The sequence below is a fragment of the Hibiscus syriacus genome, unplaced genomic scaffold (assembly GCF_006381635.1).
Source record: "Hibiscus syriacus cultivar Baekdansim isolate YM2019G1 unplaced genomic scaffold, ASM638163v2 tig00002841_pilon, whole genome shotgun sequence".
Lineage (NCBI taxonomy): Eukaryota > Viridiplantae > Streptophyta > Magnoliopsida > Malvales > Malvaceae > Hibiscus > Hibiscus syriacus.
The window spans coordinates 544,025-559,174 of NW_024061948.1; the positions used below are offsets into that span (position 1 = coordinate 544,025).

General features: G+C 33.8%; 1 protein-coding gene across 2 annotated transcripts; it reads right to left on the minus strand.

Annotated features, from left to right (window-relative positions):
• Positions 1-10,084: 10,084 nt before the first annotated feature.
• LOC120158755 (rRNA-processing protein fcf2-like) lies at positions 10,085-14,539 on the minus strand. Of its 2 annotated transcripts, XM_039169530.1 has the most exons (6): positions 14,529-14,539; positions 13,969-14,224; positions 13,834-13,894; positions 12,982-13,056; positions 10,657-10,772; positions 10,085-10,314 (listed from the first exon to the last, which is right to left on the minus strand). In XM_039169530.1, exons 2-6 carry the CDS (start codon positions 14,214-14,216, stop codon positions 10,206-10,208), a joined length of 609 nt encoding a protein of 202 aa, XP_039025461.1. In that variant the 5' UTR covers positions 14,217-14,224; positions 14,529-14,539; the 3' UTR covers positions 10,085-10,205. The 2 variants fall into 2 exon arrangements, with proteins under 2 accessions (XP_039025461.1, XP_039025459.1); XM_039169528.1 differs by lacking the exon at positions 14,529-14,539 and having other exon boundaries at positions 13,969-14,389.
• Between the last annotated feature and the right edge of the window lie 611 nt (positions 14,540-15,150).

Sequence of the window (15,150 nt, forward strand, 5' to 3'; positions counted from 1 at the left end):
ACACCATTCATATATCCAAAATCCAACAATCCACAAAATCAAACAAATCAAAATGTTGAAACAATATTCATTTTGTTCAAAGTTTTAAAGCTAAACATAAAATCAAGCATCCGGATCGGTAGGAGGAAAACGGGCTCGCATAGTGGCCATCTCGTGTGTGAGTTCATTGATACGAGCGTTGGTTGATTCATTGTTTGCACGCATCTCCCGAAGAATCTCTAATTGTTGAGCTCCCATTGTGGATAAATGAGACTCTATAGAGGAAAAGCGCAAGTCCATGGTAGCGTATCGGAAATCAAATGTCTCCATAAAGGATTGAAAATATGGAGGCATTTGATGCGTTTGTTGTGCTTGCTCCTCGGGCTGCTCTTCGGGTTGTTCAGATTATTCTTCAGCTTCATCAATATCCCTCATTAATTGTTCAAACTCGGGATCTTCGTCAGCCTCGGGTGGAGCTTGTGAAGAACTAGCTCTCGGAGTAGAAGAACGAACACATTCACCGGTTTCTTTGTCCTTTACCCATCCCGCTCTCGTTAAGGAAAGAAGATTTATTTGTTTCTTAAGAGGAAAAACGGCATCTAGACCGACTCTAAGCCCAGCTTTGGAAAACAGATTACTCAAAAAGCAACCGTAAACTAGAGATGAACAGTGTTTCTTGTTAGGAACAAGATTTACGGTTTCAACAATTTCAGCAAAAATAATCTGAGGTAGGTTAATTTTAATACGGTTTTCGAAACAATGTAACCACCAAAGATCCAAAGCTCTAAGAGTAGAATAACGACCTCCGGATGGTCGAAACCACCAAGAAATCATTAGATGAAGAAAACGCTCATGTAGGTCTAAAACATTCGCACTATCTCTTCTTTTATAACGAGAACCTAAAATTTGTTTTTCATTCGAGATACCATCATTATCTAATCCAAATGTATTGGCTATATATGCCGGGTCAATATATAAAAATTGTCCTAGGAGGTAGGAACGAATTCCTATGGTTTCGGTTTCAGCTTGGTTCTTAACACATACGGCATTAGAGTAGAATATACGAACAAGTTGATGGTAAACGATGGGTTCAAGATCAAATAGTTTATCAAATTTCCATTCTTGTAAAATGGGAAGATATTTAAAATCGATAGCTAACATAGCTTGACGAGAAGGAATACGTTCTTCCCGGATTTTGTAAGAATCGAAATATTGATAATACCAATATCGGTGATTTCTAGACCCAGGATGATTGAAACACGAATTTTGGATAGTCAAGTTAGGATCAGTGGGATTGGGATTAGAAATTGGAATAGAATGAGGATTTGGAGGTGGATTTGGTTGACGACTAGAACGACTAGATGAAGACCTAGGTCGTTTAGGATTTGACATGGTGAAGGAAATCGGAATAGATAGAATAACCTGCAATTTTAAAAACAAATGTATGCAATTCAATTAATCCCAAAACTCAAATGAGTCCTCAATATTTCAAGATTCTCTAAATCAATCCTAATGGGCAAAGTTTTTGAAAAACTTTTGAAAAATATGGTTTTGAGAAACAATATATGTATAGTTTTTCATAACAACAATATAATTTAATCAAAACACAATAATTTGAAAAATAACATTTTTTTATTATTTCGAAAATTTAAAAAAAAATTTGAAAAATTCTTGTGTTTTTGATGAAATTAGTTGTAACATCTAGTTTCTAATCACTAAATACTCAATGCCCGATCACTATTTCAACCTAGAACTAATTGAAACTAATCCTATGTTCAAAAAATAATGAAATAAAGAGTTTAGAAAAATTTACCTTGAAATATGAAGATTGAGGGGATTTAGATGTTGTTTGCACGATTTTAATGATTCCAACAGGTTTGGAAGATGATTTATGAAGCAAATTCAGATTAATATCGTTGATTTGAGGTAAAAATGGAGATTTGAGGGATTTAGAGGGAAGAAACGGCGAAGAGAGAAGAATAGGGTTTTTGAGATTTGGGGGTTGTTCTGCCCGATTTTAGCAGAACCCCAGGGGGTATCGATTCCCCTGTGGGGGGAATCGGTTCCCCTTCAAAGGGGGAATCGGTTCCCTCAGGGGGGGGATCGATTCCCTCTGCACCAAAATGCTAAAATCTGATTTTTTAAGCACAAAATGCTAAATTAATCTTTTCTAGTGGTATTGGTAACTCATATATCAAACATTAATTATGTTCAAATAATTAAATTAATCTTTAATTGATTTTTGAACATAAAATTAATTTTCTTTAAGAATCACAAACTCCCCCTAACTAATAGCAAGAATGCAATCAAAAATTATTATTATAAGCATTTTTCAAGATTTATTAAAAGTGCTAAAATTATTTTAAACACTAAGTGAAGATAGGTTGGTCAAACCTAATTCTCTCCTAAGTGTCCAAAATCTTTCCTTGTCTAAGGGTTTTGTAAAGATATCCGCTAATTGGTGCAAAGTATCAACAAATTCTAGAACTACATCTTCCTTAGTGACATGGTCTCTAATGAAGTGATGTCTTATTTCAATGTGCTTAGTTCTAGAGTGTTGGATGGGATTTTTAGTGAGACAAATAGCACTAGTATTGTCACACTTGATAGGAATAGTACCTACTTCAATTCCATAATCAAAAAGTTGTTGTTTCATCCATAAAACTTGTGCACAACAACTACCAGCTGAAATGTATTCGGCTTCAGTGGTAGATAATGCAACACAATTTTGTTTCTTTGAAAACTAAGAAATCAGCATATTTCCAAGGAATTGGCAAGTACCGGAGGTGCTTTTCCTATCTAATTTGCATCCTCCATAATCCGCATCAGAAAAAGCATGCAGGCTAAAGCTAGAGTCTCTAGGATACCAAAGTCCTAAACTAGGAGTGTCCTTAAGGTATCTAAAGATTCTCTTAACAGCTAGTAAATGTGATTCCTTAGGACATGATTGAAATCTAGCACATAAGCAAACACTAAACATAATGTCCGCTCTACTTGCAGTTAGATAAAGCAAAGAGCCAATCATTGACCTATATAATTTAACATCTACACATTTACCTCCTTCATCTAAGTCAAGCTTTGTTGAAGAGCTCATTGGAGTGTTATGAGGTTTCCCATTTTCCAGTCCAAACTTCTTGAGCATATCTTTGACATACTTAGCTTGATTAATGAAGATGCCATCTTTTCTTTGCTTGATTTGGAGTCCCAAGAAAAATGAGAGCTCCCCCATCATGCTCATCTCAAACTCACTTTGCATTAGCTTAGAAAATTCTTGACAAAGAACATCATTAGTAGAACCAAATATTATATCATCAACATAAATTTGAACTACTAATAAATCTTTACCTTTTCTCTTTAAAAACAATGTAGTGTCAACCTTTCCTTTTAAAAAACCTTTTTCAATTAAAAAATTTGACAATCTTTCATACCAAGCTCTAGGAGCTTGTTTTAAACCATAAAGAGCTTTTGTCAATTTTAAAACATGATCCGGAAAATTTGAATCTTCAAAACCTGGAGGTTGTTCCACGTACACTTCTTCTTTTATAAAACCATTTAAAAATGCACTTTTAACATCCATTTGATATAATTTAAATTCATTGAAACATGCAAATGCTAATAACATTCTAATTGCTTCCATCCTAGCTACGGGAGCGTATGTTTCATCATAGTCTATGCCTTCTTCTTGAGTATAGCCTTGAGCAACAAGTCTAGCCTTGTTCCTCACTATATTACCACTTTCATCAAGTTTATTTATAAAAACCCATCTAGTACCTACAGTAGATTTATTACTAGGCCTTTCAACTAATGTCCATACTTTACTTCTCTCAAATTGATTTAATTCTTCTTGCATAGCCATAATCCAATGTTTATCTTTTAATGCTTCTTTGATGTTCTTAGGCTCTATGCATGAAATAAATGCAACATAATTACAGATATTTCTAAGAGAAGATCGAGTAGTTACCCCTTTTGATGGATCACCTATAATTTCACCATCCTTGACATAGTTGTACTCTCTTGGAAAAGATACTTCCCTTTCTTCAATGGTTGGATTCTCGAGGGGGTCATGAGTTTCCTCATCTTTTGTTTCTTCCTTTGATGATGATTCTCCAACGTCATGTCTAACGTCATTTGCTTGTACAATACCTACATCATCATTAACAGAAGAATCCTTCCTCGGAAGGGGATTATCATCGAAAACAACATGTATAGACTCTTCTACAACTAAAGTTCTTTTGTTAAATACACGATAAGCTTTAGAATTTAAGGAATAACCCAGAAAAATTCCTTCATCACTTTTAGCATCAAATTTACCAAGATTTTCTTTACCGTTGTTTAAAACAAAACATTTACATCCAAAAGGATGAAAATAGCTAATGTTAGGCTTTTTATTTTTGAGAATTTCATATGGAGTTTTCTTTAAAATTGGCCTAATCATTACTCGATTTACAACATAACAAGCGGTATTTGTGGCTTTTGCCCAAAAATATTTTGGCAAATTATTTTCACAAAGCATGGTTCTAGCCATTTCTTCTAAAGTTAGATTTTTCCTTTCAACAACTCCATTTTGTTGAGGGGTTCTAGGTGCTGAAAAATTGTGGCTAATACCATTAGAATTACAAAACTCAATAAATCCAAGATTTTCAAATTCAGTTCCATGATCACTTCTAACACTAGTGATAGAGTATCCTTTTTCATTTTGGATTATTTTTGAAAATGTGATGAAATTTTCTAATGCTTCATCTTTAGTACTTAAGAATAGAACCCAAGTGTATCTAGAATAGTCATCTACCAAGACAAATGCATATTGTTTTCCTCCCAAGCTAGTAGTTCTAGTTGGCCCAAAAAGATCTAAATGGATCAATTGTAATACTCTACTAGTTGATACATCATTAATAGATTTAAAAGAAACTCGTTTTTGTTTTCCTTTAGCACAAGCATCACAGATTTTATCATTATCAAATTTAAGCTTAGGCAACCCTCGAACTAAATCACCTTGAATTAGCCGTTGCAAAACACTCATACTAGCATGACCTAGTCTCCTATGCCATAACCAACTATCATGCTCATCCTTAGCAACTAGGCATAAATTAGTCATATCAATAGAATCTAAATGCACCATGTAAATGTTTCCTATTCTATGACCAACAAGCATAATCCGATTAGATGCAATGTCAATGACTTTACAACCATTAATTTCAAATAAGACATTGAATCCTTTATCGCATAATTGACTAATACTCAATAGATTATGCTTTAATCCATTCACATATAAAACATTCTTAATTTGTATGGAAGAGTTATTACCTATTGTACCAATACCTTCAATGTGACCTTTTGAATTGTCTCCAAAAGTCACTTCTCCTCCATTTTTGGCGTTAAGCTCAATGAACCGGCTTTTGTCTCCGGTCATATGTCTTGAGCATCCACTATCAAGGTACCATGAGTTTGAATTTGTTTCCCGTGCCTTGTAGCAATGCTCCTTTCCCTACAAACATATATTAATTTTTGATTTTTGGTACCCAAATTCTTTTGGGTCCATATTCATTAGTTTCCAAAATTCTAGTCCCTTTAGGTATCCATTTGTGTAGGATATTTTTATCTTTGGTAGTAATGAGTTCTTTAGGAACCCACACACTTCTAATGATTTTTCCATTAGAGGTTCTTTGGGGACCTCTATGATTGTAGTTTCTAAAACTTTTTCTAACAAAGTTGGATTTTGAATTTTCACCTTTTTCAAAATGTTTTGTTCCAACTTTATCAAAAGAAGTTTTAAGATCATCAATTTTCTTTTGATGATCATCATTGATCTTTGAAAGTAAATTTTGCAAATCTAAATTTTTCTTTTCAAACTCTTCTAGTTTGATTTGCAAATTTTTGATTTTACTTTCAAGATCGTTGTTGGTTTTGGATATGAGTTTGTTTTCATTTTTCAATTTTGAAACATCATTTTTATATTTTAAAAACAATTTCTCATAATCCGAAGCCAACCCATTGTACTCCTCAAATAACTCATCATAAGATAAATCATCAAAATCGGATGAGTTAGAGGTTACCTTAGAATCTTCCCCGAATGCCATTAAGCACAAGTTTACTACTTCTTGTTCCTCTTCATCGGAACCTTCTTCATCGCTCCATGTAGCCACATGAGCATTGTGCTTATTCTTTGATTGACCATTTTTCTTCAATTGTGGGCAATCATATTTGACATGCCCCGGCTTTTTGCATTCATAGCAAATGATTGGGTCATTCTCTTTTGGTTCATTTTTGAGGCCTTCGTTTCGTTTGAATTTTCTTCCTTGGTAAGGTCTCATCATTTTTCTGAACCGTTTGGCAAACAATGCCATTTCCTCGTCATCATCATCATCATTAGAATCACTCTCATCTTTTGTGGATTTGAGAGCAACTCCAATGTTTTTCTTCTTCTCATTCTCCTTTGGTGTCTCTTCAACTTTATCAAGGTCCACCTCATCTTCAAGCATCATCTCATGAGTGAGGAGTGAACCGATAAGTTCTTCAAGAGTTAAGGACGATAGGTCCTTAGACTCGATGATTGCCGTCTTCTTTGATTGCCATGATTTTGGGAGGGAGTAGACTAACTTCCTCACAAGCTTTTCATTTGAGATGATCTCTCCATATGATTTGAGACCATTGACAATCGTTGAAAATCTATCCGTCATAGCTTTGATGTCTTCATTTGGTTTCATCCTGAAATTTTCATAGCTATGCGTTAGAATACTAATTTTTGATTTCTTTACCTCATCGGTACCTTCATGTGTGACTTGAAGCTTGTCCCATATTTCTTTGGCGGTTGTACACGATGAAACTCTTCCGTATTCACCTGGTCCAAGAGCACAAAAGATAATATGGATGGCTTTGGAGTTGAGCTGGAACATTTTTGTATCTCCTTCACTCCACAACCTTGGATGAGTGATAGGCTTAATGTATCCTTCTTCTACGGCATTCCATGTTCCCATGTCACTTGCTTGAATGAAGTACATCATTCTATTCTTCCAATAGGCGTAGTTAGCTCCATTGAAGAAAGGAGGCTTGTTGACGGGCATCGAATCGAGACCGGAGTCGAAGTTTGAAGCAGAGGCCATTGATGACTTTAATAATCGATATAACTCTTCCCGAATCGACTCAAGAGGCGATAAAACCTTCAAATTTGTTAGGCTCTGATGCCAATTGTTGAGTTAATCGAATGACGAAATTAGCCAAGAGGGGGGTGAATTGGCAATAAAATTTTGTGGAAGCTTTTGCAGAGAATTGAAAGTATTTGCACAGCGATTTACAGTGGTTCGACTTTCTCAAACAAAGTCTACGTCCACTACCTTAGCTATCCACACTAAGGATTTTCCAACAAATTCACTAATTTGTTCTTTCTTTTGAGGCCAAAGAGATAACCTTACAATTCCCTCAAGAGTATACCCCAACTCTTGAGAACACTCTTTTCTCAAAGAGAAGATTACAAATTTGCAAACTTATAAGAAAACCTCACAAGGTAAGATGTTTGCACAATTCTAGAACAAAGAAAAGAACACTCAAAGATGAATACAATTGAGCACAGAAAGTGTTCTTGAAAGCAAAAAGAATATTGAATGAAAATAGGCTTGAAATGCTCAAACTTGAGGTTTGATGCTTTCTCTTTGATTCTCTCTTGATTCTAGTTGCTTGATATTTCTTCTTATTGATCAATGGCTTCTAAGCTTGCTTAAATACACCTTGGATCACTTTTGAACGTTGGGGATAATTAGAGAAAATATTATAGCCGTTTTAGTGTGAAAACATTTAATAAAACAGCTTGGACAGTGGGGGGAATCGGTTCCCTCTCATAGGGAATCGGTTCCCTAAGTGTAAAATTCAAATATTTCGACCGTTGAACAGGGGGGAATCGGTACCCCCTTGGGGGGAATCGGTTCCCTCCGAGCATTCTGGAAATCTCGGAGCCAAACCATTCAGGGGGGGAATCGGTTCCTCCTATGGGGGGGGAATCGATTCCCTCTGAGTAATCTGGAATTTTTGGCTTTGAATTGGTTCGAAATACTTTGTAAAATTATTTTGAAATTGTTTTATGATTAAAACTTAATTTTACACTTAAGTAAGGATCAAAAATGATTTTTGAAATATTTGGAGTAATGTTTTGATATTCGAATAGTTATATCGAATATACTTAGAAAATCATTTGGAAAATCTTAAAATCCATTTAACTTAATTTGTTATATCGAAATATTAAAATGTTTCAACAAGTATTGTAACATTACCGGCGTTTTGAACTAAAATATTCTTAAATTTTTATTTTTTTTCAAAAATATCATTCTTCTGTCATTTAATAATAAAGATTCTACGAAGGTTAAATTACAAATTTATCCTTAAATTATTTTAGATTTACAAAAAAAAATCTATAATTAAAATTTTATATGAAGTTCAGGGGTTGAATAAAATTTTATCATTTCATTAAACCTTTTTTATATTTTTAATTTTGTAAAAAATTATATAAATATTACGAATTTAATTTTTTAAAGAAAATATATAAATTTTTTACAACTTGTAATATTATACAAATATATAATAAGGACAGTTTGGTCAAATATACATTTCAATAATCTTTTATTCCTTTAACCAAACACTGTAATCTTACATTCTTACTAAACCAACCAAACACAAAATACAACATTCCCAGTAATCCTATTCCCTGGTAATATTACATTTCGTGAACCAAAAAATGCAAGTTTAGTATATTAACTATCATTGTTGTTTAATTTTGATCATCCGTCATTAAAAAAATCATAGAGTTGCTGACCTTACATTTTTTAATAATAAGTTAACGATTACATGATATTACCTTGTGGTGACATATCAACATCATCGTTAGTTTTTTAATAACAGGTGACCAAAATAAAAACGTAATGTTAAATATAATTTTGAAACAAAAAATAGTTGGATAATTAAAGCGATAATTGAAATATTGAATATGTGAATTATCCTATTATTTATTATATATATTAGTTTTATTGGTATGTTAGAGCCTTAAACTTTTGTGAAAAAATAAATATAACCCTTGAATTCTTTTTCCTTCAATTTAATTTCTAAATGAAAAAAGTAATTTAATTTTTTAATTAGAGAAATCAAATATTGATTATCATGACGTTGATGTAAAAATTTACGATACTACGTGGTAATCTACAATGGATGATGATGTGATAGAGGGACTAATCTGATGTTTTGATCGAATTTAAAGGCCTAATTGATTTTTAGAAAGTTTGAGGATTTATTTAATTTTTTAAAATAAAAAATATTATAAATTGAAAAATAACAATTAAATTATTAAAAAAACTACTAAAAATAAAAGTATACATTAAAAATTATAAAATAATAAATTATTAATTATTAAAAATAAATATTGAAAAATCATATATTATAAGTAAAATACACCTGTAATATATATATACACACAAGAAAAGCAATTAATATTTTTTTTTGAATTGAAAGTACACCAAGGAGGTTAACTTGTATGCTGTTGATTAGCCTCATGTTCCACCAGGTGAGACAGTAGACGGTGGGGTGTCAAAATAACAAACTTCTGCAAGGTTTTGGGGACTCATTTTTGCCAAAACATAAGCAGCGCATTCTCTGTGCGTGTAATCCAACTGAGGGTCTCCCAAGCAAGACTACGCCAAGAAACAATTGTACGAACGAGAGAAATGGCGCTGCTTGCTGCGTCTTTCCCATTAATAAGTTTGATCGCTTGAGCAGAGTCGGTCTAGATCAATAACCTCGTAATTCCTTTGGACCAAGTCATGCGAATGTGGTGTTATATCTCAAAATCAGACTAAATTTTGAATCGGGTGGATCCTCTCTAAACTCGGGTCAAGTTGGATGACGAATACAGATATAACACTCAAGTCAAGTTGGAATCAACCAAAAACCCAATCCCTAAACACTATGTTGGTAACAAGTAAACTAGAGCAGTTCCTCAAAACCCCTTTGCTTTTTTATCTAAATAGCTCTCCAATACCAATCAAAATGCTAAAATGTGTAGAATCGAGAATCAATATTAGGGTATATCCCATAGTTTCAATCTGAAAAAAAGAAGCCATAGATACGCACCTACAACACTTAAAACAACCAGATAGACTCCACTTGTTTCATGGGATTTGACACATAAACTTGCACTAGTATAATCCACAAGGGTCAAAATTTTCAAGACGACATATAGTAAGGAACCATCAATGCCTTCTCTTCTTTGCACGCTTGAATGTTCGACTACCTTTTATCTTCCATTTGTCATTTCCAGCTGGTCGATTACGTTCTTCTATCTCCCGAACCTTGCGCTTCCTGTAAAAAGTTGACAGACAATGAAAAGCGTGCATCGCTATTGTGCAAAAGCATTCTTGTCTAAATAAAAATGATGATACTAAAATGATAGCAACAATGTTTGGTTATGAAGTCAATGGTATTCTCCTCCTGATTGCAGATTATCCAGGCCACTTATTTAAGGCATCCCGCATACCAACCAATTCATCTATTATGAGTTGACATATTCTTAGAACTTCCTTCTTTCTGCAACAGGGGAATAAAATAGCATTTTCCGGGCCAAACTCGATCATGGAACTAGGTATTATATAATGATATACATATAAAAGACTTCGGAAGGAACTTATCGATACGATATCTCACCTGTATTGCCTAACAGCTGGATCAGAAAGCAGCTCATCTGCTAGGGTTGCCTTCCTCTCATTCTTTGTCATTCTACCTGAGTAGTAGTCTGTCACGGATTCTACCACGGTTCCCACCTGCTTGCATGTCAAAAGAGAGAGATTTCAGATAAACCAATTAGGATGAAAATAAATATGCACTATGCCATAGTAGTGATGTAACATCCCAAAATACGAGTTAGTGACTAAATTATAATACTTCAGAGTTTGGTGATTGAAGTAGGATATTTAAATAGTTTAATGATTTATTCAGAAATATTTCCTGAAAGTTATTAGTAATTATCAAAGGAATTAAAGGGCAAAATGATCATTTAACCATTAAATGATTAAATTATGTTATGTTAGAGATATACATGGGGGAAAAGGATAAGAAGAAAGAAGATTATCCAGAGAATTTTTCTTCTTCTTCCTTCATACGAGAGAAACCACATCATAAGGTGAGTTTTATATTTGTTGGTTATTTATTGATTTTAAGGTTGGGTTTTGATCATTAGATGATAACTAAGCTTAAGGAAAGCTTAAGTTGTCTTATAATCAAAAGATGAAGAAGTTATAAGAGATTTAAGAAAACGAGTTTTTATATGAAATCATGGAAAAGAGTTGATAATTTGAATTTAAATTTAAATTTGACTTGTCATCATCCTAATTAAAGAATATGAAGTGTTAGAATTGTATTTAGAACATATTGAAATTTGAGTATGATTCTTGAATTTCATATGAAGGATAGGATTTTGAAGTTATAGATGATTTTCATGGATATAAGTTGGTTTGAGTAATGGTAGTTGAATTTAATGGCATGATAGGGGTTTAAAATAGAAGAATTAAGTGAAGAATTGATGATTTTCGGGGTTAAAATACAAATTTTGGTTAGAGGGAACCGATACCCTATGAAGGGAATCGATTCCCCCTCTTGGACGAAATTTTCCAGAATGTCCAGGGGGTATCGATTCCCCTGGGGGGGAATCGATTCCCCCTTAAAGGAAAAATGAAATTAGGTTCAATAATCTGGCTTAAGTTATTAACATCAAGTTTAAGGTTTAGGCTTCTGATAGTTGTTTTGAAATGTTATATTTATGTAGATATTGAGCCTAAACAAGTTCTGGAATAATCAAAGGATTAGAATTGATTCAAATCAAACAAGGTTAAGGTGAGTGCAATTTTTATTGTACTTATATTATTGAACGAACATTGGCTTGCGATGAGCCAGTGATGGAATTACTACGGTAAGAAGTAACTCCTAAATTGTTATTTGATTTCATGATTTTTATATGTGCATGAATACATGAAATGAGTATAGATTATTATAAATGTTACATGATATACATGCATACATGATTATGCTATGAGACATGATCATGTGAAATGAGAAAAGCTATGTGAATATATGAAATGACATATGAATATGCAATATGTGATACATGTGATATGATATGAAATACGTGGTTACACATACATGTGGTATGTGACAGAAGAGAAAGAACAAGTGATGAGAAATGTATTCATCATAAATGCCCATAGTATATGATACGAGAGCTATAGGTATAGTTGGCATGCCAAGAGTCGAGGGTTCTGTAGTCCTTCGGGACGTAGTCCTTCGGGACGTAATGGTCCTACGGGACATATATAGCAGTCATTCGGGACGAATACTGAACAAATGTTCGGTGCCCCATGAGGGAATTTATACGAGCTGTGGTGACAGCATTAGTGCACAACCTCAATGTACTCACTTACCTCTATTCTCAATAATATACATGGGCAATACAATTGAAAGATAAATTAAAGTGAAAGTGGCACAAGAAGGTAAGTGTTACATGTGCTTGACATGCTTATATATGTTATCATGTGATAGATACATGCATGTTGAAATGTCATGATCAAATGATAAGAATGCACATTCATGAATTTGTTGTTAAATGTTTATTTATTGCCTCACTAAGTCTATGACTTAGCGTGTAAGTGATTTACACGTAGGTACCAAGAAACGTGAAGAGCAAGAATAGAAGTAGCAAGGACAGTATTATTACTTGAAGATCAGATCAGAAGTAATCAACAAAGTATATATTTTGGCGTGTATAGAGTGTTGGCATGTAATAAGTTGTTAATTATGAGCACTCTGATCGAGTTGGTATTTTGTGATCTCTTTTATGTAAATTAAAGTATTTTGTTTTAAACAAAGTTTTAAATTTCCCGGGATTTTTCTTTAAGTGTCAAGGTTTGAAAAGTCAACGTGACACCTCAGACTCGTATTCGGGTCGGGTACGGGTTGGGGTGTTACAAGTGAACTTGCCTGGAAGTACTTGGGCAGTGCTTTGGATTTTGAATCCCTCTTATAGTGTCTTTTTGGATCAATGGCTCCCCTCAACTGTATCACAAGCAAACACGAGCAGCCAATATCAAGAATTGGGTTCATGCGAAGACATGAACATTTAAAATCCTAAAACAATAAAGCCCTAGAAAATAATTATAGTGAAGTCAAAGTCCAACTAAAAATTTAAATCAATCATCTTGATAAGCTCGTTGGTTTCAACATGAATTGTAGTTATGACAAGAAGATATAATTCAGAAAATTTCCTAAAACAATAATTCCCTAGAAAAAAATTATAGTGAAGCTAAATTAAAACAAAAATCATATTAGTTATCCTGATAGGCTCATTAGTTTCAAACATGAATTGAAGATTCAACATCCGACATTCGACAATCACAATTGGAATACATGCATCTAAAAAGCATGTTCTTAGAAAGATATTGTTGACAAAATTCCTAAAACAATATACACCCGGTCCCAATGAAGTCAAATTCAAACTAAAAATAAAATAAAATCATCTTTATATTAAACCTTAAACCCTAAACTATAAACCCTAATCCTCATTAGTTTCAAACATGAATTGAAGATTCGACAATCGACAATTGGAATAGATGCATCTAAAAAGCCTAAAACAATATACCCCTCAGTTCAAACTAAAAATTAACTCAATCATCTTTCTATTAAACCTTAAACCCTAATCTTCATTAGTTTCAAACATGAATTGAATATATGATGATCAACAATCGGATATGATACATCTAAAAGGCATGTTGTCACGAAGACAGCAATATACAAAAATACATTACACAAAAGGGAATGCAAAGGGCAGAGCACCTTGAGTAATTGAAGATCTTTCTTCAACTCCGGGGTGAGAGTTGGGGCAGGCATATCAAACCTGTTGAAGAACGAATTGTGAAATTTACGCGGCGAGGAAAAAGAGATCGAAAAAAAAAGAAACATGAAGAATACCAGGCAGAGCCGGCGGTGTCCTTGACTTGCTTTCTAAGCAATTTATTAACCTTTGAAGGATCATTAGGTGGTACAAAGAGACCGTTGACAAGTTGTTGGTTGGGTTTCCAAAGGGAAGTGCTTTGGGGCTCATTCTGGGATTTAGAAAAGGATCCAGAACCAGAAACAGAGGTGGTTGTAGATGGCAAAGGCAAACCAGGAAGCTTTGGTTCCCATTTCAGACCAATCACCGCCTTGCTTTCTGGCATATGTATCTCTTTCGCTCAAAGTCGAAGCAATTAGAATTGACGAAACGAAACAATGTTTGCAGGGTTGCAAATACCGCCGTCCGCCACCGCTAATAGCAGCGGATCCCGGCCGTAAAATAACAGTGCAAAGAAAAATAGCGGCGATAACGGTCCCCTATTTCAGGTAGACCAATAGCTTTTAACGAAAACTCGGGCAGTAGAGAAATCAAATATTACAGAATGAAGCATATGCAGAAAGCAGATACCTCAAAATCTCTCGCATGACACTCTCTTTATGTATAAATCAATCTTCAAAATAAGTTTAGGGTTTACCTTATTTAATTCCGGGTAAATTACAAATTTTTGCATTAAACCTTACTCTCACTCCTATTTTGTTCATTTAAGTTTAAAATTTTTCAATTTAATCATTAAATTCTGACACTGAATGTTTTAATCACTCAATTGTTATTTCTCTAATTTTATGCTGATTTGATATTTTTATTACTTTTTTGATTTGATAAGACATTTTTTTTATTAATTTTTAGATGTATAAACACAAGTACAAATTTCAGTCACCATTCACCGTAACAAACCACCACGTCAACTGACATCACTGATGTCGTTAGACCCCAAAAATTTTAAGTCGTCTGTTCTGATTCACTGAGTCTGAATCCAACCTCTGGTTGACTTGAATCCGAAAGAGAATTCAATTCGTTGACCACTGCCTTCATTTTCCACAACTCACTTGATCTCATACATAAGGGAAACCCAAATCTTAAAAGAGATATATATCAAATGAGTGCATAAAAAGGCCACCATGGATCTCCCATCATGCAAATGGATAAACTCTTTATTCACAAACTTCAACAGCCAACATCCACACAACTGGTGGCACCATGGGGAATCCAGAACAGGTTCCTTTTCTTCTCTTCAGGAATCTCGAGAAGAATGTAGA

Coding starts and splice junctions, on each gene's coding strand:
- LOC120158755 (XM_039169530.1), bottom strand. CDS start 14,216: ATGCCAGAAAGCAAGGCGGTGATTGGTCTGAAATGGGAACCAAAGCTT. Junction 13,895..13,968: donor GACACCGCCGGCTCTGCCTG/GTATTCTTCATG, acceptor GTTCTTCAACAG/GTTTGATATGCCTGCCCCAA. Junction 13,057..13,833: donor AAGATCTTCAATTACTCAAG/GTGCTCTGCCCT, acceptor CTTGTGATACAG/TTGAGGGGAGCCATTGATCC.